At 42.8% G+C, this 25,909-nt stretch overlaps 1 protein-coding gene across 2 annotated transcripts; it reads right to left on the reverse strand.

The window, feature by feature from the left end:
• Window positions 1–36: 36 nt before the first annotated feature.
• LOC311017279 (mitochondrial carrier homolog 1-like) lies at window positions 37–9,391 on the reverse strand. Of its 2 annotated transcripts, none has more exons than XM_084015529.1 (12): window positions 9,152–9,391; window positions 7,008–7,092; window positions 6,818–6,924; window positions 6,053–6,112; window positions 5,004–5,061; window positions 4,588–4,639; window positions 4,308–4,367; window positions 4,115–4,208; window positions 3,217–3,264; window positions 3,075–3,142; window positions 2,790–2,865; window positions 37–2,041 (listed from the first exon to the last, which is right to left on the reverse strand). In XM_084015529.1, the coding sequence occupies exons 1-12, from the start codon at window positions 9,302–9,304 to the stop codon at window positions 1,967–1,969; spliced, it is 936 nt and encodes a 311-aa protein (XP_083871655.1). In that variant the 5' UTR covers window positions 9,305–9,391; the 3' UTR covers window positions 37–1,966. The 2 variants fall into 2 exon arrangements, with proteins under 2 accessions (XP_083871655.1, XP_083871656.1); XM_084015530.1 differs by having other exon boundaries at window positions 6,818–6,919; window positions 9,152–9,287.
• Window positions 9,392–25,909: the final 16,518 nt, after the last annotated feature.

The raw sequence follows: 25,909 nt of genomic DNA on the forward strand, positions 1-25,909 counted from the left end.
CCAACACTTCTGCTTATTAATGGTCTGAGACATGAGTAAAGTAAACATGTTTTATTTTCAGAAAAGCTGAGGGAGAATTATGGAGTGAAACACCACAACACAGTTATGTGAATGAAAACAACGCATGTTAACCAGCCGTCTGGGGAGACATTTAAATGCAACACATTTTCTAGGATGGAATGGAAATGTTTTAGCGCGACAATATTTTAAAAACAAAAACTTCTTCAGGGTATGAATTTAAAAGCAAACTGAAAGATCATGTGACATTTTTTCAATATTTCTCATATGTAAGAATTCCTATTTCTTTGTGTTTTCTTTAATACTAATTGCAATACTTTACTTTTTGTTTGTCTCAGTACAACTATTTTGAATTGTGAAGAAACAGCAAAGTGTTAACTAGAATGTCGTGCAGCCTCCGTACTGAAGTGGGTTCACATGACAGACACTTACTGGCAGATGGAGGACAGTCACTGCTGTGGACCAGAGTAATTCCTGGAGGACTGACAAGAGAATCAGGTAACAAACAAGTGGAAGATGTACGATGGCGTATTACCTTATCTGATAAGGTCATCCACTTCAGGTATAACACACAGCTAGTGGTGGCATCTGTGGTGTGATGAGATTCATCCAAACTGGTTTTTCCACACAAATTAATAACTTCTCAACAGAAAATGATCTTTCCAACAAAATAATCGTGAGTTTCTTCTCATAAATGTACAACTTTGATCTTGAAAATGGACATCCGGAAGGAGCCCTGCAAACTGGCCCTGGCTAATGGATGGATGTAATAAAAATAACAATAATATAACAATAAATAATAATAATAATAATGCTATCAGTCAAATGTATCTTTAACTTTGTTTTTTTTTCTTTTTGGCAAATTGATTCCAGTGTAGGGAGGTGGAGAGTCTGTATATATAAAAGGATTTAAGAGGCGCTGGATTATTAACATGATATCATAAGTGATTACTCATGATATCATTGTTGTTTTTAAATAGGATGGTCATCATCAGGGCGATGCCCCGAGTCTGGCTTGAAAAAAACAATAGCAGTGTGTAGTTACATGCAATTAATCTTGAGCTGATGTTTTTTTCCTCCAGCAGACGTTTCCATGATGATATGAACATTGAGTGGCAGACCTGCTAGACATGCTTCACATGTGATTCAACCCAGTAAACATCAAGCCAGCATGAACTTCTCTCATGTTACTGTTGTGACGGACATGATGTTCACTGTGATGGATGCTGAAGCAGGGAGCTCAGGGTTCCTGCACAACTCCATGGCTTTTCCAGAATGTTCTTTAGCTTTTTCAGATCAAAGTAATGACCTTCAATGACTGGATTTTAACCAACATGGCGTCTACAAGTGGATCAGCAGCAGAACAAACTCTCTCAGCCTGAAATCTTTCATGAATCATATCCTCCATAAAAATAATCAAATATGATCTCTGGCTCCATCTTAATCATCAGTTACCTCTTCTATGCTCATTCTTATCAAATGTAGCTGGTTGCTAGGCGACGGGAGCGGCAAAGGGTGGAGGCAGGAACAGTTGGGGATGCAAACAGGAACTCCTCTGTAGACCAGACCGCCACATTTCGGTCTTCGTGGTCTTCAAAGGACCCGGCGATGTGGACCAGAACTGGGACACGGCTAGTGACTGACTTTGTGGACGATGCTGTGAAAAGACTACAGTGCTTCTGCTCTCCCATATGGGAATCCTTCGCCGCCAGTCTTCCCCGTTCAGTCCAGCTGGATAACGTGTCTCATATCTGGGCCAGAAGACTTGTAGCGTGTTCCCAACACTCACTCACTGCAGTCAAGAAGATAACCGCAGTTTCTGACTTGATTCAAACAGTTAAAAGGAGGCACCTCTTATCGTCGGCCCGTTGAACTAAAGCTCCTGGAACGTAAAGGGAAATGTTTGTGATCCGGAGGAGGAAGAAGATCCCAGCAGGCGATGGTGACGTCAGTCCTCAGTGTAGGGCAGCGAGGTCACAGGCACCCGGCGGAAAAAGAAGCTGGATCCTCTGAAGAGGTGACCCTAACAGGAGGACACACACACACACACACACACACACACACACACACACACACACACACACACACACACACACACACACAGAGTACGAATGCTTCTGAATCATAACTACTGGAGACATCAATCGTAAACATCAGCCTCTAAGAACTGGTCAAACTTAGGGACTCTATGTGGGATCAGGGGGAGGGTGAGGAGTAGGATGAGGGGGAGGATGAGGAGTAGGATGAGGGGGAGGGTGAGGAGTAGGATGAGGGGGAGGATGAGGAGTAGGATGAGGGGGAGGGTGAGGAGTAGGATGAGGGGGAGGGTGAGGAGTAGGATGAGGGGGAGGGTGAGGAGTAGGATGAGGGGGAGGGTGAGGAGTAGGATGAGGGGGAGGGTGAGGAGTAGGATGAGGGGGAGGGTGAGGAGTAGGATGAGGGGGAGGGTGAGGAGTATGAGGGGGAGGATGAGGAGTAGGATGAGGGGGAGGATGAGGAAAGAAATAGACAACAGATTAACTATGAAAACTACAGACTGTGGAGGTGAGAGCCTTTGATAATAAAGGGTGATAAGTCCCTAAAAATTGTGGAAAATCATCAATATTTTATGGTTCATTTGATGTTTAGTTACAAATTTATATTAATGATCCTTTTCCTACCCTAAACTATAGTAATTATATTAGCATTTACAATATCACTATGTGTGTGTGTGTGTGTGTGTGTGTGTGTATGTATATATAGTATACGGTGTATACTGTACAGCTTCGTACCTTGTGGCTCAGGTGATTCCAGCAGTGCACCCAGGACTTGAAGATGGGAGAGTGAGGAGGAAGACCTGCAGCCAAACTGGCAACACAACCACAACCACAACCAATCAGAATGCAGCATCAGGACGGCAGGCTTTTGCTGCTCCATACAGTCCTCTATACAGTCCTCCACATAGTCCTCTACATAGTTCAGCTGGAGTTATGAAATGGATCAACAGAATTGTCCCTCTGGGCTTCCGTAGTTCCCCTGATTATCAGGAAGTGAATGTACGCGTGTTTGAGACTCACCCACAGTTGTTGACTGCCATGAGATCAGCCACCAGCATGAACGGATACGTCAGAACGCTCACTGCGATCTGCATAAAACACCCGTTAACAAGAGAAAAAGCTGCATCTCAAATAATAATAAATAATAATAATGTTAACTTACGCCCATCACAAACTTGGTGTAGCTTCTGATGGCTGAGGCCTGACTGAACTACAACAGAAACACGGAGAGGGGTGAAAGGTCACTTCCATTGCTTCACATGCAACACAGACATTAAAACTAATATCTGATATTAGCTCATTAAAACAAACAGAAACAGATTGAGTCACAACGTCCCTCCCTATTCTATCTTATATTAATACAGGTCATAAAACTGACCTGTATTATAAAAACACACGTGGTGAATTCAACCAGATGTCAATTACCACATAATAACAGTCACGTCATACTCGACACTGCATGATGCATTCAATCAGGGCTGTGCAGAATAGTTGGCAGCTTCATTCATAACGTTGACATTCATTGGTGTTTAGAGCCAGTGTTTCTGCCTAGTTGTAGATAAAGATCAGGCTGGAACATTAGCTACAACTCCAGTATTGTCCAAAGAGTCCAACAGTCTAAATTCATTGATGTAATCATTTAAGTCCATATTTGATGTTTAGCGTTTCATTTCCACTGCGGTGGAAAAGCGTTTGCTCTCCATGCCGTACACAAAGGGAGGTGGACCGTGTGTTAATGGGGTGGTCTAGCAGCAATCTAACAACATCATAAATGTATATTTGGATTACACAAATACGTTTTATTTATTCACAATGGCCGATGCAGTTCTGTGGCGTGTATCTGTCCAGAGTCATCTCCTGTTGGGTGTCCCGTTACATCGTTAAACTCTGACAAACCCCTCATGTTCATGCACAGAAACGGACTATACTGTACATTGAATTTATCAAGACAAGAATTAGAGACAATGGTTCCAAATCGGCCTATTTATACAATAGTGTTATCAGTCAGGGATTTAGCGTGTGAATATAAAGTGAGATGTATCACAGACAAGGGGACTCACGCTGTCGTCGACGGCGTAGGTGTTAATGAAGTGAGCCAGGAGGTTACAGCACCACAGGAAGAGGACCTCCCCCGCCACATGAGGGATGAGGCCGCTGCAGACACAAACACACTGCTCAGACTGATGGAGGTCAAAGGTCAAGGTACTATGTAGTAAACGTATTACTCATGGACGGTTTGTTATTATGACTCACACATAGAATCCAGCGACTCCTTCCTCCTTGAAAATCTTCACAATGCAACTGAGCATCCCGCTGCAAAGGTGACACAAACTCCATTAACATGTGCAGAACGTCTACACATCAGAGCTGATCAAACCCTTTCACACTGCTGCTCCTCCGACACAGAGAGACTGTTATTGTGAAGCAGTCACAGGAAATGCTATGTATTAATCCCAGGTTACTCTGGGAGCTCATCGAGGATGTGGACACATTGTGCTGCAGCATTATACTTAGATGATTATAATTGTCTTACCCATACTTGACCTCTCTGCCAACAAACTGGGCCATACACCGCACTGACAGCACTGCCAAAGGAAAGCAACACAGGTGGTCAGCAACCAGTACTGCTGTCCTTATGAGGTCACATAGCATTGAGCCAGGATGACGCTTTTAATGTCAGTAAAGTTACAAATGGTTGGATGGGTCATGGATCAAAAAAAATGCCAAACCTTCTCCATTGTGAGGATAATATTGTATTGCTAAACTAAGTGTCTTTGGTTTTAGTTTCTGGGGCGAAACAAGACGATTGATGATGTCACCTTGGACATTTATATTTTTACTTCCAAAGCAATCAATGAAAATAATTGTTTGCAGCCCTACGTTGGGTCGTGATACTGCTTGTGATCGATCTAGAGGAAGCGTTTTATGGTGGAATTAACTTTGACGTACCATGAAAAGGATGAGTAGCCACTCTGGACAGGCACTGGATGACCATCTCATGTGACGTCTGGAGAGAGGAAACAATTTGAAGAGACAACCTGCTATAAAGTTGATAGGATTTGTTGCAAAATAAAGCCATGAACATAAATGTGCTCATATCAGCTGTCCATGTTAGTGGATCAATGTGTCTTGAATTCGGTGGGTTTCTGACACCAGAGGGTCACGGACCATATACGGACTGTATAGTGGTGTTTTTATATGCATACATAACTTATTGGTGTCATTATTGATATTGTCTACTTTACTATTCGTGTGTGTAGGTCTTGTCACATTACGATGTTGTTTTGGCTCTGTATGTATGAGCACATGACTCTCTTTCTTCCTAACTCTTATGGAACCATTACAGCTGTATCTTTTCCTGTTGGATTAAAAAGGTTTCCTGATTCTGATGAAACATAAATTATTGCACAGACAATCCTCCCAGAATAAAATACAGTCTTGAGTCAGCTTTTGCTTTTTGATCCCAAACTGTCTGATCAAAGAATGAGAAAAGAACATACAAAGGACCATATAATTATGAGCTACTCAAATAGATGCATGTCATAATGGAACATTTAAAGTCACTACGAGGAACTTTTAACTGGTTATGAAACAGTCTTGATGTAATTCTGATGCCCCTTTATGACCTACAGAAGTAAACAAGACCATCAGCAAGAAGATCGGTTCTATAGAATTATTCTTAACGCTTATCATCTGGTTTGATTCCACGTGAAATCATTTTGATTCACAAGTTCACCAGAAACTCAGACCATCTCCACCAGACCCAGATCAGGTGGAGAGCTTCACCATATTGTTGGGCCAGCTGAAGGGAAGGGGGGCACGGGAGCACCAGAACCAGGACTGTGCGGGCCAGACTCTGCTCTGGAACATGACTGCTTTTGTTTACAGGAACCGCCAAGATCATCACAATATCAAAGTTCCTCATAGTAGCTTTAAACACCAAAATGTCCAAGAGACAGTGGAAGACATCACTTCAGTTAAACACGGAGACCTCTCACCTCTTTCACCACTTTCCTCAGTGACGTCTGCAGGTCGTCTCTCTTGGAAAGAAGCTCCATCTGTTGCATGAAGAACAAAACCCATCACTACATCTACACCTTTAAATACCTTTTCATAAAGTGTTTGGAATCTAGAAAAGGATTCACATGTGACTTAGGCCTGTCATGGGAGTCATTAACAGTAATCTCTTCATTTATGAAACTATGTTGTTTAAAGGGCCTTTCACACATGCACTGCTGCCTGAACCGCTCTAAACATTCACCGAGGAGCTTTATGTGAGAACACACGTGTCCGACCCATTCAGAGCAAACGTTTAACAGACTTTACCCTGCCAGCTGCCGAGTACAGAGACAGAGTGGGAATGTGTGAATACAGCCGCTCACTACTCGAGATTCGGGACTTCGTAAGAGCACACGCCGACATTGTCAGACAAATTCAAGGAATGGCAAAAGACTGTTTCTTTTAATGACCAAATTATGAACCAGCTACGCCAATGCCAGGCCTGCGGTGTAATCCAGCCCCGCCCCAGAGCTCCTGACCTGCACGCTCTACCCAGGCGCCACCCATCCACTCAACCAGGACGCAGACAAGCTCCTGCACGCGCTCCTTTGAGCTTCAGATGAAGTGTTCTGGTTTGTGTTGTCGTCCGAGTTAAAAGTTTAAAAAAGTTAAGTTAAAGGTTTAATATCACCAATCAGCAGAAGTTGTTTTATATGAAAAAACATATGAGAAAATAACTTGTTGAAGCATGGATCCTTGCTTGCCTGTTTAACTTTGCTCCTGACCACAGTGGAGATGGCACTGGACACGATACGAGGTGAGAGGCCGCGGAACAGCCCTCTCTTTCCATCCACTTTCACAATGTGCTGCGCTGAAAACAAACGAAGCTCCTGTCAACTGCTCTTCACGTGTTCAGTGAAACAGGAGGACATTGGTTGATAACACCTGACTCACCATAGGAGAAGAAGCCAGGCAGGTATAAGACTCTTCGTCCAAACATAGTTGTGCCCACAGTTGAAGGGAGAGGTTCATGGCCCACCTGGAAACAACAGGGTCTGAGATTAAACACAAGCCAGTTTGGACCTCACTCAATGCTAAGGTAGCGTTTTTCAGTGTTTTCCCAAAATGATTCCCTGAGTGGAGTTTATGAGATTCCAAAGGGCTTTCATTTTGAAATCCTACAACAGATTGTGCTTAACATTCTCTGAAATACCTCCCGAGATGGTCTGCTGTCATTCAGAAGAGAAATTAGTCTGAAAATAGGCCATCTTTACATTCTAGTATGAATTTGGGGCAAGCTAGCATGTTTAAGAGATTCTAAGGGCCTTTAACTGTGAAATCCTACATAAGAATGTCCTGATATTCTCTCAAGTGCCATCCAACGTGGTCAGCTATTATTCTAAAGTGAAATTAGTGTGTGATTAGATCATTTCCCTTTACATCCAGTCTGAAATTAAAGTGGAGTTTGCTTGTGAATGATATTTTTAAGGGCTTTAATTTTGAAATCTTACATGAGAATGACACTGAGGTGGTCTGTTATCATTCTGAAGTGAAATTATTCTGTGACAATGAGCCATTCCTTTTAGTTCTAATCAGACTTTTGAGGGAAGACAGCTCATATAAGATGTTTTAAAGGGCTTTAATGTATAAATCAGAATGTCCTGATACTATAGAAGTGACACATTAAGATGACCTGCTATTAATCAGAATTAGAATTAGTTTGTGAAAATAGACAATTTCTTTTGAATTGTAATTGGTGTCTATATAGATACCTCATATGATAACGAGCTTATATTTTAAAAAATCTACATCAGCGTGTCCTGATAGTGACACTCTGAAGTGGTCTGCTCTCAACTCCAAGGCCCAATCCTAATGTACCCCCACGATCAAATCGCCGGGTGCACAAGGGCTCGCTTGTGGACTTTTTGAGCCCTTTAAATCATTATTATTATTATTATTATTATTATTATTATTATTATTATTATTATTATTATATTACACACCTGGTTTAATCATCAACCAGTTATTTTAATTCAGCTTACTGAAGCCGTTTTAACTAAAACAAGTAAATCCATTATTTGACAGGTATGTCTGGTCTGGGATGATACGAGTCGACGTTCAGATCAGGCTGTAAAACATGTCAAATAAAACCAACACTTTGAGATCATATCTGTTGTGTCATCAAAGTGAAGTGACATGCTGAGTGCTGTCCATTTGTATTTCTACCATTTCAGACCCTCACAGCCTCTCACACCCAACCATCAGGTGACATCAGTTAAATCCCTGAAGGTTCAGAGTTAAGACCTGAGATTGGGCCTAAATATCACTTAGTGGACCCTTGAAGTTTCTGAATGGTGGTCATTTTGAGCTCAGATTGGCCTTTGGAATTGGAAATATTCTATCCATCCATCCATTTTCTACCGCTTATCCTGTATTCAGGGTCGCGGGGGGCTGGAGTCGATCCCAGCTGTCATTGGGTGAAGGCAGGGTACACCCTGGACAGGACGCCAGTCTATCACAGGGCCAACATGTAGAGACAAACAACCATTCACACTCACATTCACACCTACAGGCAATTTAGAGTCATCAATGAACCTATCCCCATCCTGCATGTCTTTGGACTGTGGGAGGAAGCCGGAGAACCCTGAGAGAACCCACGCTAACATGGGGAGAACATGCAGGAAATATTCCCACTATTGGAATTATTTGGTTCTGTTTGAAGTATTAAAATTGTTGTTTTGATTTATCATCATTCATTATAATGCATTAATTTGCTTGTTTATTAGTCATTAATTAATTAATTATTGGCAGACTTATTGGCTGAATTGAATGCGACATGCTCTATAAAAATTACAGGAACAGTGCTTTTATTTTGAAGTGTTTTTAACACGCTCTTACCGTAATACCAATGTACCCGCGCCGTGAAATAACGTGGGGCCGGCATTACCGTGTTTTTCGAATTGGAGGCTGGCTTCACGGCATGAATGAGTAACTAACATGGGACGTAAGGTGACATTTGGACGACTTGAACAACTCGGCGACGACGTTTTGGTACAGTCCCAACAGTTGCTGTTAGCTAACTACATCAGCTAACTAACCTGTATTAGCAGCTTCACATACAGCAGCGGATGCGTGATGGCTGTTACTCCCGCTCCCAGCAGCAACACCGCGGTGTCTACGTCCACGACGGTCGGGGTCGCATCCTGCCCCGCACCGTCCGCCTGACCGGACAGGTTTTCTGGCGAGTCCATCGTTGTTTACCGTCCGTAGAGGATGGAGACGGTTCATACTCTACGGGATCGCCCCGCTGCGGCTGCTGTCAGACTCACTCTAGTAGAGTAGGGCCACTGCAAAACAATTTCCGCTTTGAACTTTCAAAATAATATTCGCTGCTTTAGAGGTCGATGGTAGGGACAAAATACAGCTGTGATACATGCTGTTTGTTCAAAACACAGCGAGTGCGTTTCATTGTGATTATGATAGTGTATTCTTCTACTTTCATCTGTCACGTGACAGCGGAACCGAAACACTTGGGCAGAGTTCGAGCCACATGAACACACGTGCACCTTTCTAATCTCGCGGAGCCAGACCTGAGGTCAGATGTTATTCAATTTAAATGGAAGATGCTATTTTATTTGTGTACCTTTTAAAAGATGGTAGCAGAGAAGCAAAGCTGAATACCGTCATTAACGCAGATCATATGATGTCATTACTTTCTTCTTCTTAATCCTTAAGATTCAGACTGTTGTTGACAGGGAGGCACATTTAGTCATTCCATTTATATTCTTTTCAGGGCGTTTCCCCTCTATTTCTGTAAAAGTACAGACAGATTATTCTACTTTGTAGCTTAGCCGATAATGTCAAACCACAATATTTTTGGTATGCAAAGAAAAAAGATGAAGAACAATACAATGTATGAGTTTAAAGTCCAAAAGACGTTGAAAAGCACCTCACCACTCTCAACATTGGAGTTTTTTTTTTTTTTTTTTTGTGAATGTATATTAGCTACAAGAATCCGGAACTGCAAGAACAACTGATCCTAACAGTAAATTCAATTATCTTTTATAATATAGATCAGATATTTGCCTTATAGGGCTTTGTAATCTTTACAGTGTTGGGGCACAATAGATAATTATTAATATCAATACAAAATAAGGGGAAAGGATAACCAAATCTTGACTCAGTCTCTATATAAATGTGTTTGTACTCAAATGCCATTAATGAATAACTATACGCATATACAGATGGATGAAGGAATAGTGAATTGAAAGAGGTTGATATCATTCATTCTTATACAACATTAATAAACACATCAGTATGTTCACAATAAACAAATAAACATACACTAAGTCTAAGTGGCCTATCTAACTAAATACTATACAAGTGTGTGTGTGTGTGTGTGTGTGTGTGTGTGTGTGTGTGTGTGTGTTACAAGAGTGGATGTCAACCAGTCAGCCATGTGGAGTGGGGGTGTTGTGGGAGGCCATGTGTCTCTGCCTGCAGAACAGGTTCCTACCGGTATATATGTGTATAATTAGTGTAATATACGATAGGAAAGTTGGATTATGAGCATGCAAACTGTATGTTCTGGATCACTAACAACTGAACTAAGGTTGCACACTTAACACAACAATACATCAAACAGAAAATCACTTGGAAACATTAATGTCATCACATTCAGTTTCTGTTCTAAGCTATGCCCAGATTGTTACCAGCCCTTGAAGAAGGGTTGGTTGTTCCTTTTAAGAAAGGTTGCTGTCTTCAGGTTCCTGTGAAGGAAAGTTGCTGTCCTTGAAGTTGTGGATGGAGGAATTTATAGTGAGATGCGTCTCGACTAGGAATTCTTGTCTTTGTTGCAGAAGCAGGCTCCAACAGCCAGCTTGTTGGCTGCTTTGAGGGCGCTGCTTGGGGACTTGAGACCTGTGGTCCAAATCCCAGGAGGAAGAGGAGACCTCTGTTCAGGTCGAGGTCGCAGGAGGAAGAGAGACCTGTGATCATGTCGGCCAGGGCTGCAGGCAGACGGGGGAGGGGAACCCCCCAGTGTGACTGGTTTCACACAGAAGACCCCCATTTCAATGTTCAGAAACAATTCCATCTGCATCATGAATAGTTTCATAGACACAAACCTTGAGGTCCCAACAACAGCATATACCATCCTTTGTCCAGGGACCCTCATCGAATAAGGATCCATCCCAGACATACACATACAATAGATATTGTGTACAGAATGAACAACAAAAACATCGTCGATCCATATGACAATAATGATACATGTGATGGGAGCAGTAATAGCAACAGTCATGGCAGAGATAAATAGTAAATTAATTCTACAAATGATAACAGCAGCAGTGGGTATAATCTAATGACAACGCATGATCACTAACATCTGTTTCACAATCACAGAAGGATTGCTTTGCCTCCAGCAGGGGGTGCTATCAGCCTTACAATGGTTCTGGATGCTGGTTGCCTTCTGTTCGATCCTGGACCTGAACTGCATCAGTCCTGGAAGCACAGACTGTATATAAGCCTGTAACACATGGCTCAGTGTGTGTCGGGATACTTGTGATGATTTGAACAGACTGGTATCCAACTGTTTGGGATTAAACTAATGAGAGTCCTGTTACAGTTGGCTGACTTTTGATATTACAATTTATATTTTAAAAGCGCAGAGAGAATCATTGGGATAATGTGATAATATGGGAATATAATATATTATGGTAGGGTGGTGCACGGGTGTCCAATGAACAAAAAAGTATAGCATGACCACCTCTTCTTGTGTGATTTATTAAAGCTCTACTTGTATTGTTCTTTATTCAGTCATACACACACACACACACACTCTCTCTCTCTCTCTCTCTCTCTCTCTCTCTCTCTCTCTCTCTCTCTCTCTCTCTCTCTCTCTCTCTCTCTCTCTCTCTCTCTCTCTCTCTCTCTCTCTCTCTCTCTCTCTCTCTCTCTCTCTCTCTCTCCCTCCCTCTCTCTCTCCCTCCCTCTCTCCCTCTCTCCCTCTCTCCCTCTCTCCCTCTCTCTCTGTACTGTAATTTCCTGTTGTGTCTTGTTTTGTTTTGAAAAAAAGAATCCACTGTGGGCAACGCTGTCTGTTTTTGTTACTGTTGGGGGTCTGAGGCTTGCTTCATGCTGCGTTCAAGGGCACAGAGGGACCAGATTTGACATGGACTCGCACCTTTCTCCGATCTAACAACGTCACGCTGATTCACTCAGCGACACCATTCATTCCCTGATGGAGAAAAGAATCAAAACTTGAATGGTGGAAATGTCAAGGAGACACTTGAATCAGCATGTCGTCTGGTGTCATTGTTGGTGCACGGCATCATCACCACAACATTCATGGCAAAGTGTCAAATACTGGTTCATATACATACTCATAACCTCTTTTTCTATACGTGACATCAAAGACATGATGTATCCGGAATAAACAATGTGATTGGTGGAAGGACACACACACACACACACACACACATAGTTGGTCTAGTTGCAGACGTTGTCGGTCGGTTTATTCACCGTCATCATGGCAGCCGTTGGTTTCGGCCCACTGACTGTTTCTTCGCCGTCAGACTGCAGACGGACACATCAGTCACTTCATTCTGGGGCTGACGGGAGTAAAAGTGACCCCATGTATCTATCGTCCCCCAGACTGACACCACTATTATACTGAAATGTCTGCTGTCAGTTCACGGCAAAGAGACCTGAATCAAGGTCAATCATCATATTTATATATTGTATATGTATGTCCATCTCGCAGATGTATTGTCATCATCTCTTCAATCAGTAGAAGCTAATTTTGGCGATTGTATAAAAACAAAACACACTATAATAATAATACACTTCATTTTGGGTTGAAAATGCACACGCACGTTACTGACATTTGTACCGAGTAAAATATTACCCTTTTTTTTGTAATGCCTTAAATCAGTAAAAAAGCAATGCATTACAGTAAATACATTACTTCTGTAACGTGTTACTCCCAACACTGACAATGACAAACATCAAATGTGAAATAGGCTGTGTAACTCTTTGCCCAAATGTCAGCTAGGTCATTCCGTGTCATTTCATCAAATTTCTGAAAATCTTCCCACCTGACCATCTCAGAATGTCCTGAAAAAATTCAAGTACAAAGACACACTTGTTAATAGGACAAATCCAAAATATTAGGTCTCTACTGTCAACAGTTTTCTCATGAAACATCATTGAATGAAGGGTAGTTTAGACGGTTTTTGGCATCATGCTCTGAAAAGCCATTTTTAAACAGCAATATCTGGAAAACTATCTCACCTGTGGCCTTCAAAATTTCTACAGAGTATATCTGTTACTAATAGCCTCCAAACATGAAATATCAGGGGTGTAGCTCAATGATAACCTAGTATGGTAGGTACTTAAAATGAAGCTTGTCGAAATGAAGTAGTACATTTGAAGAGTGGCTGAGCTCCCATTTTTTGCAGATAAAAGACTTCTATCACTTCTGCCTCTATCTCTGGTGTTAGCTTAAACATTCTACAAAATATGGTCTCTCTCAGATGATTAGTTTCACAGATATTAAGGCTCAAAAATGGAAGTAAACACATCTTTGCCCAACTTTAGAGCCATATTCCAAAAAACTGACAACAAGTATCAGGTCCAAACTTACTTTTTTTGAAAGATCATATTCTTGTTAAAATCATATTAAAAAATCAGGAGGGTGTTTTTCCTCAATTTGTCGCAGTGATTTTTTAAAATCCTGATATTGGTGGGGTTTTTGTGGTCGTTTTTGGTACTGCATGTCCTAATATCCTACTAGTAAACATCACAGCAGGGCAATTCAATCGTGTTTTGGTCCATGGGGGATCCCAGAAGGGGCGGGACTTCACCTCAGCTAAAGGCATGCTATGTCAGTCTTCAGGTTTCGGCTTTTTTTTCAGTCAACAACATTTGCTTTTATGTGATTACAGAATCTGTCTACTTGATGACTTTAGTGCTCTATAGTTTTGTGGTGTGCAATGAGAGTTTGGTATTTTCCTGGCCTTGAAATTCACCGTATTCTGTGTTTTGTTGTTTGTTGTTTGCAAGGAGAGGCACATATAGGTGTGGCTTTAACTCAAATAAGGCAAAGCCAGTTTTAGTACTTTGGGGTAAATCTTAGAGAATATGCGTGCTACAACAGACGTCTTATTACTGGGGGTGTTTCTAGCACAAAGTCACTCAACTGGTAATTCAGTCATTCTGTCAACAAGAGCAAACTGAATGATCGTAGCTATAAAACGACTGGCTTAGAATATTAGAATAATAATAATAAATCACCACGTCCTCCAATCTATATTCCCCTGCTGTGTGAACTAAATACATCATGTGTGCATGGAGACGCCCACCCAGTCTGAGCCCTGAGTGTGAACAGCCACTCCAAGTAGAAAGCATTCATCTCCAACAGGGAAGATCGTGAAATAGTCAGGAAATCTGAACCCAATCTTTTGGTTCAGGGACACACGATATGTCACTCAGCGTAAAAAAATGGAACGTTAAGTAGGATTTCGTTGGTGGACATCCATGATTCAGCTAGAGCGAGTGACTTAGTATTAAATATTGAGAAAGATGACTTATGGATGGGTTCAACTACACAGGACTTTCATGAGAGTTTTCCTCAAACTGGCTACATGATTTTGCTGCCTGTTTGTTTTGTAGCGTATTAATGTTCATTAATAGATTCTATTGCTTCAGTCGGAGTGTACATAAACCAACTCACTGTCATAACCGCACTCTCGACCTTGTCTCATCTTATGGCGTTGAAATTGATTACTTAATAATCTTTCCTCAAAATTCTTCTTTATCTGACCATTACTTGATAACCTTTGAATTATTGTTGCTGGACTTCACTCCTCTAGGAAAAAGCTACTACTCTCGGTGTCTATCGGACAGAGCTGTAGTTTAAGGAAGTGATTACACCAATCCTGAGTTCACTGCTATGTCTTAATGAAACAGAGGACTTCTATGTTAATCTTACCTCCCAGATCTATTCTCTTATAGATGAATCTGGAAGCCTACTGAGAATGACTCTCGACTCTGTTGCTCTTCTAAAACTATAAAACATAGGAAGTTAGCTCCCTGGTATAACTCCCAAACTCGTAAATTAAAACAAAAATTGCGTAATCTTGAAATCATCTGGTGCTCCACCAAACTGGATGAATCCCACCTAGTCTGGCAAGTCTTAAAACGTATAAGAAGGCTCTCTAGCCTACTACTCATCTTTAATAGAGGCTACAGTACTTTTCAGTACTGTAGCCAGGCTGACAAAGAGTCACAGCTCTACTGAGCTATGTATTAGAGATCTTAGTAGTAACAACTTTCTGAACTTTTTTAATGATAAACTTTTAGCTATCAGAGACAAAATTACTCATGTCTTGCCTTCAATTGGAACCACGTTACCCTCAAACTCAGGAATTTTAGAAATAGATCAGCATTAAGACCTGATATATATTTAGACTGCTTTTCTCCAATCAATCTTAACCAACTAACGTCAATGATCTCTTCTTCTAAACCTTCAACCTGTCTCCTAGACCCGATACCAACCAGGCTACTGAAAGAAGTCTTATCCTTAGTTAGCGTGTCCTTACTAGATATGATCAATGTGTCTTTATTAACAGGCTATGTGCCACAGTCCTTTAAAGTAGCTGCAATTAAACCTCTTCTTAAGAAGCCTACTCTAAATCCAGGGGTTTTAGCAAACTACAGACCAATATCAAATCTTCCTTTTCTCTCTAAGATCCTTGAGAAAGTAGTCGCCAATCAGCTGTGTGACTTTCTCAACAATAACAGTCTACTTGAGGACTTCCAGTCAGGATTTAGAGTACATCATAGTACAGAGACAGCTCTGGTGAAAATTACAAATGTGCTTCTAATTGCTTCTGACAAAGGACTGGTTTCTGTACTTGTTCCTCTAGATCTTAGTGCTGTGTTCGACACCATTAACCATGAGATTCTAATTTGTAGATTGGAAAAATGAATTGGCATCAAAGGAATCGCATTAAGCTGGTTTAAGTCCTATTTATCCAATCGATCTCAGTTTGTGCATGTCAATGAAAAATCCTCCAGGCACACTGAAGTTAAATACGGTGTTCCTCAAGGTTCTGTGCTCGGACCAACTTATATATGCTTATATAACTTATATATGCTTCCTTTAGGCAATATCATTAGAAGACACTCTATAAACTTCCATTGTTATGCAGATGATACTCATTTATATCTATCAATCAAGCCTGAAGAAACCAATCAGCTAGTTAAACTCCAGGCATGTGTTGATGACATCATATCCTGGATGACCTGCAATTTCCTGATGTTAAACTCAGATAAAACGGAAGTTTTGTACTTGGGCCTAAACTCCTCCGAAGCTCGCTGTCTATAGATATAGCTACTATTGATGGGATTGCCATCGCCTCAAATACTACCATAAGAAACCTTGGAGTTATCTTTGACCAGGACCTGTCCTTTGACTCACATATTAAACAAACGACAAGGATAGCCTATTTTCACCTGCGTAACATTACTAAAATTAGGCCAATGCTGTCTCAAAAAGCTTGAGACAGCATTGCTTTTATTACCTCAAGGCTGGACTATTGTAATTCCAGAATGCTGCAGCGTGTGTTCCAGAGAGGGGACTCGAGTCTCGTGACTTGACTCGAGTCAGACTTAAGTCGTCAAATTGAGGACTTGTGACTTGCTTGACCAAAGCTATGACTTGACTCTCACAAAAATGACTTGGGACTTGAAGGTTAAGACTTGAGACTTTCTTGAGACTTGCATATGTGTGACTTACTCCCATCTCTGGTGTGTTCTGACTAAAACTAGAAGAAGGGATCACATCTCTCCTGTATTAGCTTCTCTGCACTGGCTCCACCAGTAGCTCCACCTGCCTGCTGTGTGACTGCTCAACTTATCCTGCTTTTGATGGATCCATCTACTGGACTACTACTGTTGATACTATTGCTTCTGTTAATACCACCAATGCTGTGTGATTTCCTGCCAGAGCAGACGCTGAAACGATCGTTTCCCGGCACGGGACGGCCGCACCTATTCGCGGCGCTTCGCGTCTGGTGTGAACTACACTATCGCTTAACAAGGGCGCCGAAAGGAAGCAGGCTCCGCTCCGCACCTATTTGCAGCGCTTCCGCGGCCGGTGTGAACCCGGCGTAACACAAAACAGGAGAAAAGAGGTTCCCAAAATAAAATGGCTACTCACCCATACCTACCCGGACTTCTTTTTAAATAAGCCACTATGGGCATCAACACAAAGTCACACGCAACAGAAGGAACTCTGGCTCTAAGTACACAAATATTAACACAATCACACTGTTTCAGCGGGTCGACAGCACGGTCTGGCTGGGAGTCAGCGAAAGGGTAGAGAGAGAGAGGGAAGTTCTTGCTGGAGACATCCTTTTAAACCCTGTGGAATCACCTCCCGACCAATCACCACCTGAACAGAGACAGAGAGAAAAGCACACACAACGGAGCAGCACCTCCCTCTGGCAGGGAGGGTTAACACACACACACACTTAATAGACGTAACAATTTACATTTACATTTATTTTTTTTGGGGGGGGGGGGGGTTCCGAAGACAGTGACTCTGCTGTCCTGACATCGGTCGGGAGTTCGTTCCACCACTGAGGACCAGAACAGAGAAGAGTCTGGACTTTGCTGAGCGACATTTGTTTGATTTCAGTGATGGTGGTACCAGCCGGCCAGCTGAAGTAGAGGAGCAAAGTGCTCGCTTCGGGGCATGAGGTTTGACCAGTGTTTGAAGGTAGATGGGTGCCGTTCCATTGATGGCCCTGAAGGCCAGTGTCATTGTCTTGAATTGGATGCGGGCTGCAACAGGGAGCCGGTGGAGGTCACGGAGGAGGGGGGTCACATGGGAGAATTTGGGTAGATTGAAGACAAGGCGTGCTGCAGCGTGATATGACACTATACATGAAATTGAATAGAATTAATGTCGTACCAAATGAAAAACGTGAAACAGACACAACCAGTTTTTCCAATTTATTCAGTTTGAAAAAAATGGAAAATTTGGGTCTATTTATACAAATCATGTCAATTTGGTGACTATTTCACCAGCAACCATGAGGCTGTGTTGTTATCTCACACTGAAATAAGACTTATGGTTTTCAGGGTTGATTGTAAGTCACATTTTATAGGCTTGGTAAGGTAAACAGAGGTGTGAATCTGCATCCCTCCTCTATCCTGTTAGATAGACATAGATTAAATGTCTGATGCTCTTCAGCTCAGCATAAATGGAAATGATGGAGTCTCTTCTGCTAATTTCTTCCTGCAGCGCCAGGTCAGGTAGAGTTTTCCCCAGCTCGGTTTAATTAAAAGCACTTCTCTTTCTATTATTTATTGATCCCAGGGACATCATTTCTCTGCTCTTTGATATACACACACAGCTTGTGTTTTTTATGATTAGGTTTGGATGGATCGGTGCAACCAGGGAGGCGAGAGGGGTTGTGAGAGGGTTTAGATGGGGTCAAATGCTGACAGCGGGCCAACAAACTGTATATTGGGTTAATAAATCATGCTTGCTTGTATTCCCTTGTCAAATTGTTGATATAGTTCTGTTGGGAGAGATCGTGTGGTTGGTGTCAGATGGGAATGTCTCAGGCTGTGTAAATAAGTGTATGTAGATGTTTGTCCATATCAAATATATGAGGTGATAAACGTGTGTGATTCTCAGCAGGTTGAGTTCAAATTCATTATGATGAAACTGTGACGTCAGTAGTTTAGAGAGTAGATGCATGAAAATGACAGACAGCGACCTCCAGTTTGCAAAAGTGAAACTAAGTCTGAAGTGCCTTAAACTTAAATTCTCTCTGGCCATCAGGGGGCGACTCCTCTCTGGTTGTATAGAAGTCTATGAGAAAATGGTCCTACTTCTCTCTTGATGTATTATCTCAGTAAACATTGTAAACATGAGTTTATGGTCTCAACATGTAGTTTCAAGTCTTCCTCTTGGCTTCATCATGACCATGTACACTTCTTATGTACAGTCTGTGGTTTTTCAGTACGATACAATAGTTCAACAGACCAGAGGGCAGGGGATGCTGTGTTTTGGCCACACAGTTTATTAGATAGGCTACCTATTATAGGAGCCGAGGTTGAACCTACAAGATAAAAATAAAAAAACATACCACTCAATCCATTGCCAAATGTTATGCCATATGCATTAACACAGCCACAAGATCGGTCCGTGTGGTGACTATTGGGCCTTTCAGTGGTCTGATGTGGTCAACAAAAGGTACTTTAACGGTGCAGCTGTGTCGCCATTGGTTTCTGGGCTTCATGCCATGAAATGAAAATGTCTGAGGTGCAAATTGATACAAAGCAGCTTGAACTGGCTGCCCTCCTTCAGATGTGTCTTGTGATGAACAGACACATCAAGAGAGATAAAAAAGGCATCTTCACTATTAAGTGTTTGATGGTCAATAGAAGTTGATAGATCAGCTGCACAAACGTTAAAATATGGAGCAGCAACTAGGCTACGATCATGCTGTTCCAATGTAGTGTGTGTTTTATGGCACAATGGTCACTACAAGGCACATAACTTCTTGTACTATGAGATGCAGAAGCTGGACAATAAAGGACAATAAAGTATTAAAGACAATAAAATCTGAGGACCGATCTAAGACTGATCTAAATCTAAGTCTGTTAAGTCAACGTTCAATTATCCAGGTGATTTCTGGCTCTTTCCACCTGCTTATTTTCAATTACCTTATTATCCGCCAATGAACCTGTCCCCATTCTGCCTATCTTTGGACCGCGGAAGGAAGCCAGAGAACCTGGAGAGAACCCAGCTGTTTTACCTGTATTTTTAACTATGCATTGAACAGTGGGAGCACACACCTTTTGCTGCAGCTAAATTCAACAATATGGTGATGGAGGTGAGGGCATCTTTGCTAACCTTATTTCCTCCAGTAAACAAAACCCTAAAGGTCACATGAAAGGGCTCTATGTCCAAACTCTGTTCTCTGGAAACGGGTGTCCTTCAAGGCTCAGTACTAGGACCGCTTCTGTTCCCATTATACACTGGATCACTAGGCTTTGTAATCTTCCTCACAAAGGATGCAACGCAACTCCTGGTCCAAGCACTGGTCATCTCCCGCCTTGACTACTGCAACTCTCTCCTGGCTGAACTCCCGGCCTCTGCGATTAAACCATTGCAGCGTACCCAGAATTCTGCAGCACGCTTGTCTTCAATCGACCCAAATTCTCCCATGTGACCCCCCTCCTCCGTGACCTCCACTGGCTCCCTGTTGCAGCACGCATCCAATTCAAGACGATGGCACTGGCCTTCAGGGCCATCAATGGAACAGCACCTGTCTACCTTCAAACACTGGTCAAACCACACGCCCCGACGCGAGCACTTCGCTCCTCTACTTCAGCTGGCCGGCTGGTACCACCATCGCTGAAATCAAACAAATGTCGCTCAGCACAGTCCAGACTCTTCTCTGTTCTGGCGCCTCAGTGGTGGAACGAACTCCTGACCAATGTCAGGACAGCAGAGTAATTTGCCATCTTCCGAAAAAGGCTCAAGACTCACCTGTTCAGACTTCACCTCAACTCTGCATAGTATGACTCTTTGCCAGCTCATTTTACTGTTTGGGTCTTATTGCAACAATATCATGTGAAGCACTTTGTGACTTTGTCTGTAAAAGGTGTTATATGAAATAAACTTTTAGTCATTTTGTGCTTGCAATAAGATTACATTTGTAATGCCTGCATATCTCCACATATTTTAAAGATCAATCAGCAATAGTAGAGCTTCCTTCTCTGCCTCTCCAGCTCATTCTTATCCTGTCTTCCCCTATTCTCACTATCTCAGTAATCCAAATTATATTCAGCCACTTCAATAAAAACATAAGTAGACTTAATCACTGGCTTCATTCACTTAAATATATTCAGTGTGCTCTCAATTGCGAGATGATCCATCAGCCTTGAACGTCTCTTTTTGTCCCCTGAGCTGCAATCGTCTCGCTCCCAGCACGTCTTTGTTCTAGCGTTCTCTTCTTATCAGGCAATTTAAATGTCCCTCTCATGTGCAGAGCAGACCGGCTGCTGAGTCCTGCTAACAACGTGGACAGTGACTCAACAGCTCGGTGTAGGAATATGTGCTGGAGTTAATTAGTAAGGGCGCCCTCATCTGTGAGATGTGACAAAGTCATTAGCAGCAACGACTGGTGTTGTGTTGTTGTGCTGAAAGCGGCAGACACGCATGGGAAATGCGGTGAGAAGTCTTTGGTGTTGATCTTCATCCCCCGTCGTGTCCACTGCGCTGGGATCAGCCCACCACTGCCACGAACATGTCAGAGCTGTTCTGTGTGCAATTAATCCAAAGAACGCTGGCCATAACTGTTATCGTTGTAAACAAAGAGCTTCTGCTTCTCAAGCCTCTTGAGTTATACAGCTGAACAAACACAAAGTTAGACAAACTGCACCCGATGTATGAGAACTAACGTATGCAGCATGACAAATGCCCAGAAACCACTTTCAATGATACGTTTATATGTATATAAATATTCATATTTCATGAATTAGGTCTTATTGACACCAAAATAGAATTATGAAATAATGCATTCACAATCAGAATATCAATAAATACAGACCCTAAATACTGAACAAGTAATATTAAATGTATTCTGCAGAAATAGGAGCAGTATATACAGAATGCAGGTTGTTAATCATGCGCATGACAATGGGAGGCAAACACTTCATTTGACGCACACTGACCCCTTCAGTCAGCGATGTGTGCCTCTAGCAGCTCAACGTTTAACTGGAGCTATGAGGTTTGACGGCTCTCTTGGTTTCCTGTGATGCTGCATCGATCTGTTTGGCCGTGATCCTCCTGAACACCCTCTTTTCCCCAGAATGTCACATGGTAGACAGGAATATAGTATCATGTAACGTCCCATGAGGAGGAGTTTACGGCTGAGAACGGTTGCCAGGCTCACTGTCTATGAGTTTAAAATATCTCACAAAACCACATTTTACACCGTTGATATGAAGTACCTGAAATAAATGTTGTTTCCTGGAACAAGACCAACTTAGTAGTAAAACAAAACGTTTGTATGATGAATTCCCTTGTTTGCCAGGACTCGAGGATTAGACGGACCCAGCAGAGGGAGCTGTTAGAGTCCTGCATAGATTAGCCACATCCTAAATCAAAGAGGCTCACCGTCTCTCCAGATGATTCAAAAGCATCATTTTTATTTGCTCTGGGGATAAAGTCCTATATATGCAGGATTAGAGCAGGAAGACAGAGCTCTGTCGAATTTATACGGGCCTATAAAACACGGTGTCCAGTTCAACCTCCTGATCTGCGCTCGATAAATAATGTCCGTAGTCTGAATGCTGCTCTTAAACAGGCTCCTCCTCGTGAGCAATAACTAATCACGTGTCTTGTAGACAAACCCACAGGTGATAATAACCTCACAGCTCTGAAGAGCTTTGCAGCCTCGTTGTTTTGGTTTTACAGGCCACAGCTTCACTGTTTGGGTTCAGTCTCATCACTACGACAGCTTATTTGAGCCAGTGTAGGTGAAAACAATTATGGAGCCGGGGGAGGCGGTGGTATTCTGATGAAAATCCTAAATAAGGGTGCACGGTGGAGTAGAGGGTCGCACTGTCATGGGAGGGTCCCGGGTAGGATTCCCAGGTCGGGTTCAGGTTCCTTCTGTGAGGAGTTTGCATGTTCTACCCGTGTTAGCGTGGGTTCTCTCCAGGTTCTCCGGCTTCCTCCCACAGTCCACAGACATGCAGGATGGACCTGTCTGTCTCTACATGTCAGCCCTGTGATAGACTGGTTACCTGTCTGTCTCTACATGTCAGCCCTGTGATAGACTGGTTACCTGTCTGTCTCAACATGTCTCCCTGTGATAGACTGGTTACCTGTCTGTCTCTACATGTCAGCCCTGTGATAGACTGGTTACCTGTCTGTCTCTACATGTCAGCCCTGTGATAGACTGGTTACCTGTCTGTCTCTACATGTCAGCCCTGTGATAGACGGGTTACCTGTCTGTCTCTACATGTCAGCCCTGTGATAGACTGGTTACCTGTCTGTCTCTACATGTCTCCCTGTGATAGACTGGTTACCTGTCTGTCTCTACATGTCAGCCCTGTGATAGACTGGTTACCTGTCTGTCTCTACATGTCTCCCTGTGATAGACTGGTTACCTGTCTGTCTCTACATGTCGGCCCTGTGATAGACTGGTTACCTGTCTGTCTCTACATGTCAGCCCTGTGATAGACTGGTTACCTGTCTGTCTCTACATGTCAGCCCTGTGATAGACTGGTTACCTGTCTGTCTCTACATGTCTCCCTGTGATAGACTGGTTACCTGTCTGTCTCTACATGTCTCCCTGTGATAGACTGGTTACCTGTCTGTCTCTACATGTCTCCCTGTGATAGACTGGTTACCTGTCTGTCTCTACATGTCTCCCTGTGATAGACTGGTTACCTGTCTGTCTCTACATGTCTCCCTGTGATAGACTGGTTACCTGTCTGTCTCTACATGTCTCCCTGTGATAGACTGGTTACCTGTCTGTCTCTACATGTCAGCCCTGTGATAGACTGGTTACCTGTCTGTCTCTACATGTCAGCCCTGTGATAGACTGGTTACCTGTCTGTCTCTACATGTCTCCCTGTGATAGACTGGTTACCTGTCTGTCTCTACATGTCTCCCTGTGATAGACTGGTTACCTGCCTGTCTCTACATGTCAGCCCTGTGATAGACTGGTTACCTGTCTGTCTCTACATGTCTCCCTGTGATAGACTGGTTACCTGTCTGTCTCTACATGTCAGCCCTGTGATAGACTGGTTACCTGTCTGTCTCTACATGTCTCCCTGTGATAGACTGGTTACCTGTCTGTCTCTACATGTCTCCCTGTGATAGACTGGTTACCTGCCTGTCTCTACATGTCAGCCCTGTGATAGACTGGTTACCTGTCTGTCTCTACATGTCTCCCTGTGATAGACTGGTTACCTGTCTGTCTCTACATGTCAGCCCTGTGATAGACTGGTTACCTGTCTGTCTCTACATGTCAGCCCTGTGATAGACTGGTTACCTGTCTGTCTCTACATGTCAGCCCTGTGATAGACTGGTTACCTGTCTGTCTCTACATGTCGGCCCTGTGATAGACCGGTTACCTGTCTGTCTCTACATGTCAGCCCTGTGATAGACTGGTTACCTGTTTGTCTCTACATGTCAGCCCTGTGATAGACTGGTTACCTGTCTGTCTCTACATGTCTCCCTGTGATAGACTGGTTACCTGTCTGTCTCTACATGTCTCCCTGTGATAGACTGGTTACCTGCCTGTCTCTACATGTCAGCCCTGTGATAGACTGGTTACCTGTCTGTCTCTACATGTCTCCCTGTGATAGACTGGTTACCTGTCTGTCTCTACATGTCAGCCCTGTGATAGACTGGTTACCTGTCTGTCTCTACATGTCAGCCCTGTGATAGACTGGTTACCTGTCTGTCTCTACATGTCAGCCCTGTGATAGACTGGTTACCTGTCTGTCTCTACATGTCGGCCCTGTGATAGACCGGTTACCTGTCTGTCTCTACATGTCAGCCCTGTGATAGACTGGTTACCTGTTTGTCTCTACATGTCAGCCCTGTGATAGACTGGTTACCTGTCTGTCTCTACATGTCAGCCCTGTGATAGACTGGTTACCTGTCTGTCTCTACATGTCGGCCCTGTGATAGACCGGTTACCTGTCTGTCTCTACATGTCAGCCCTGTGATAGACTGGTTACCTGTTTGTCTCTACATGTCAGCCCTGTGATAGACTGGTTACCTGTCTGTCTCAGCATGTCAGCCCTGTGATAGACTGGTTACCTGTCCAGGTGTACCCTGCCTTTAATAACAGCTGGGATCGGCTCCAGCCCCCCACGACCCTAAATACAGGATAAGCGGTAGATGATGGATGGATGGAAAGCCAAAATTAAAGACATTAAAGGCATACATTTTTAAATGGATAATCTCTGTGATCAAAGGGGCAAGTTAACGAGAAAAGACTCTCAGACATTCCTGAGAATAAACTAGATATGTGAGAATGTCTGATATTTATGAGAAAATAAACTAGGATATTCTCTGAAATGAAATTTAAAAAAAAACTCTTTTGTGGGGAGAGGCCCCCTAGCAACACTTTCCAGTTGTTCCTGGGGGACCCTGTGGTATTCCCAGGTTCCCAGAGAACCTCTAAAGGAAGGCATTCAGGAGGATCCTGATCAGACACCCAAATCACCTCAACTGGCCTCTTTTAAAGTTAAGGAACAGCATCTCCCCCTCTCAATTTGGTCGCTTGTATCTGGATCTAATTTTTTCTGTCACAACTCAAAGCTCATGGCCACAGGTGAGGGTTGGAACATCGATGGACTGGTAAATCAAGAGCTTTCTTCAATGGTCTGGTACAATGTCCCCCACCACTGCTGACGCCGTACTGAGATTTTCAGGTTAAAAATACAACCCTGAGTGGCTGTATAGGGTTCTTTAAAAATGTTTTGCATGAGGGATACACACCTTATATAGGCTCACTTCCTGCCCACTAAATAGCCCAAAATATCTCCTATAAAATAATACTACTAATAATAATAATAATAATAATATAAATGAATATGCCAGGAGCCTCATAGAGTAGTCTGTATAGAAGGACACATGCAGGGAGAAGCAACTGCTGTTTTAACGTCATCTTTCACAAATAAAGACATGAAGGGTCTGTGAAGTTCTCAGTCAACAAGGTCTTGGTCATTTTTGCAGGCTTTATCGTCGGCATCTGGACATGCTTTAGGTCTTTGGAGACATTTCGCCTCTCAACCAAGAG

This window comes from Eutrigla gurnardus, assembly GCF_963514095.1.
Source record: "Eutrigla gurnardus genome assembly, chromosome: 8".
Lineage (NCBI taxonomy): Eukaryota > Metazoa > Chordata > Actinopteri > Perciformes > Triglidae > Eutrigla > Eutrigla gurnardus.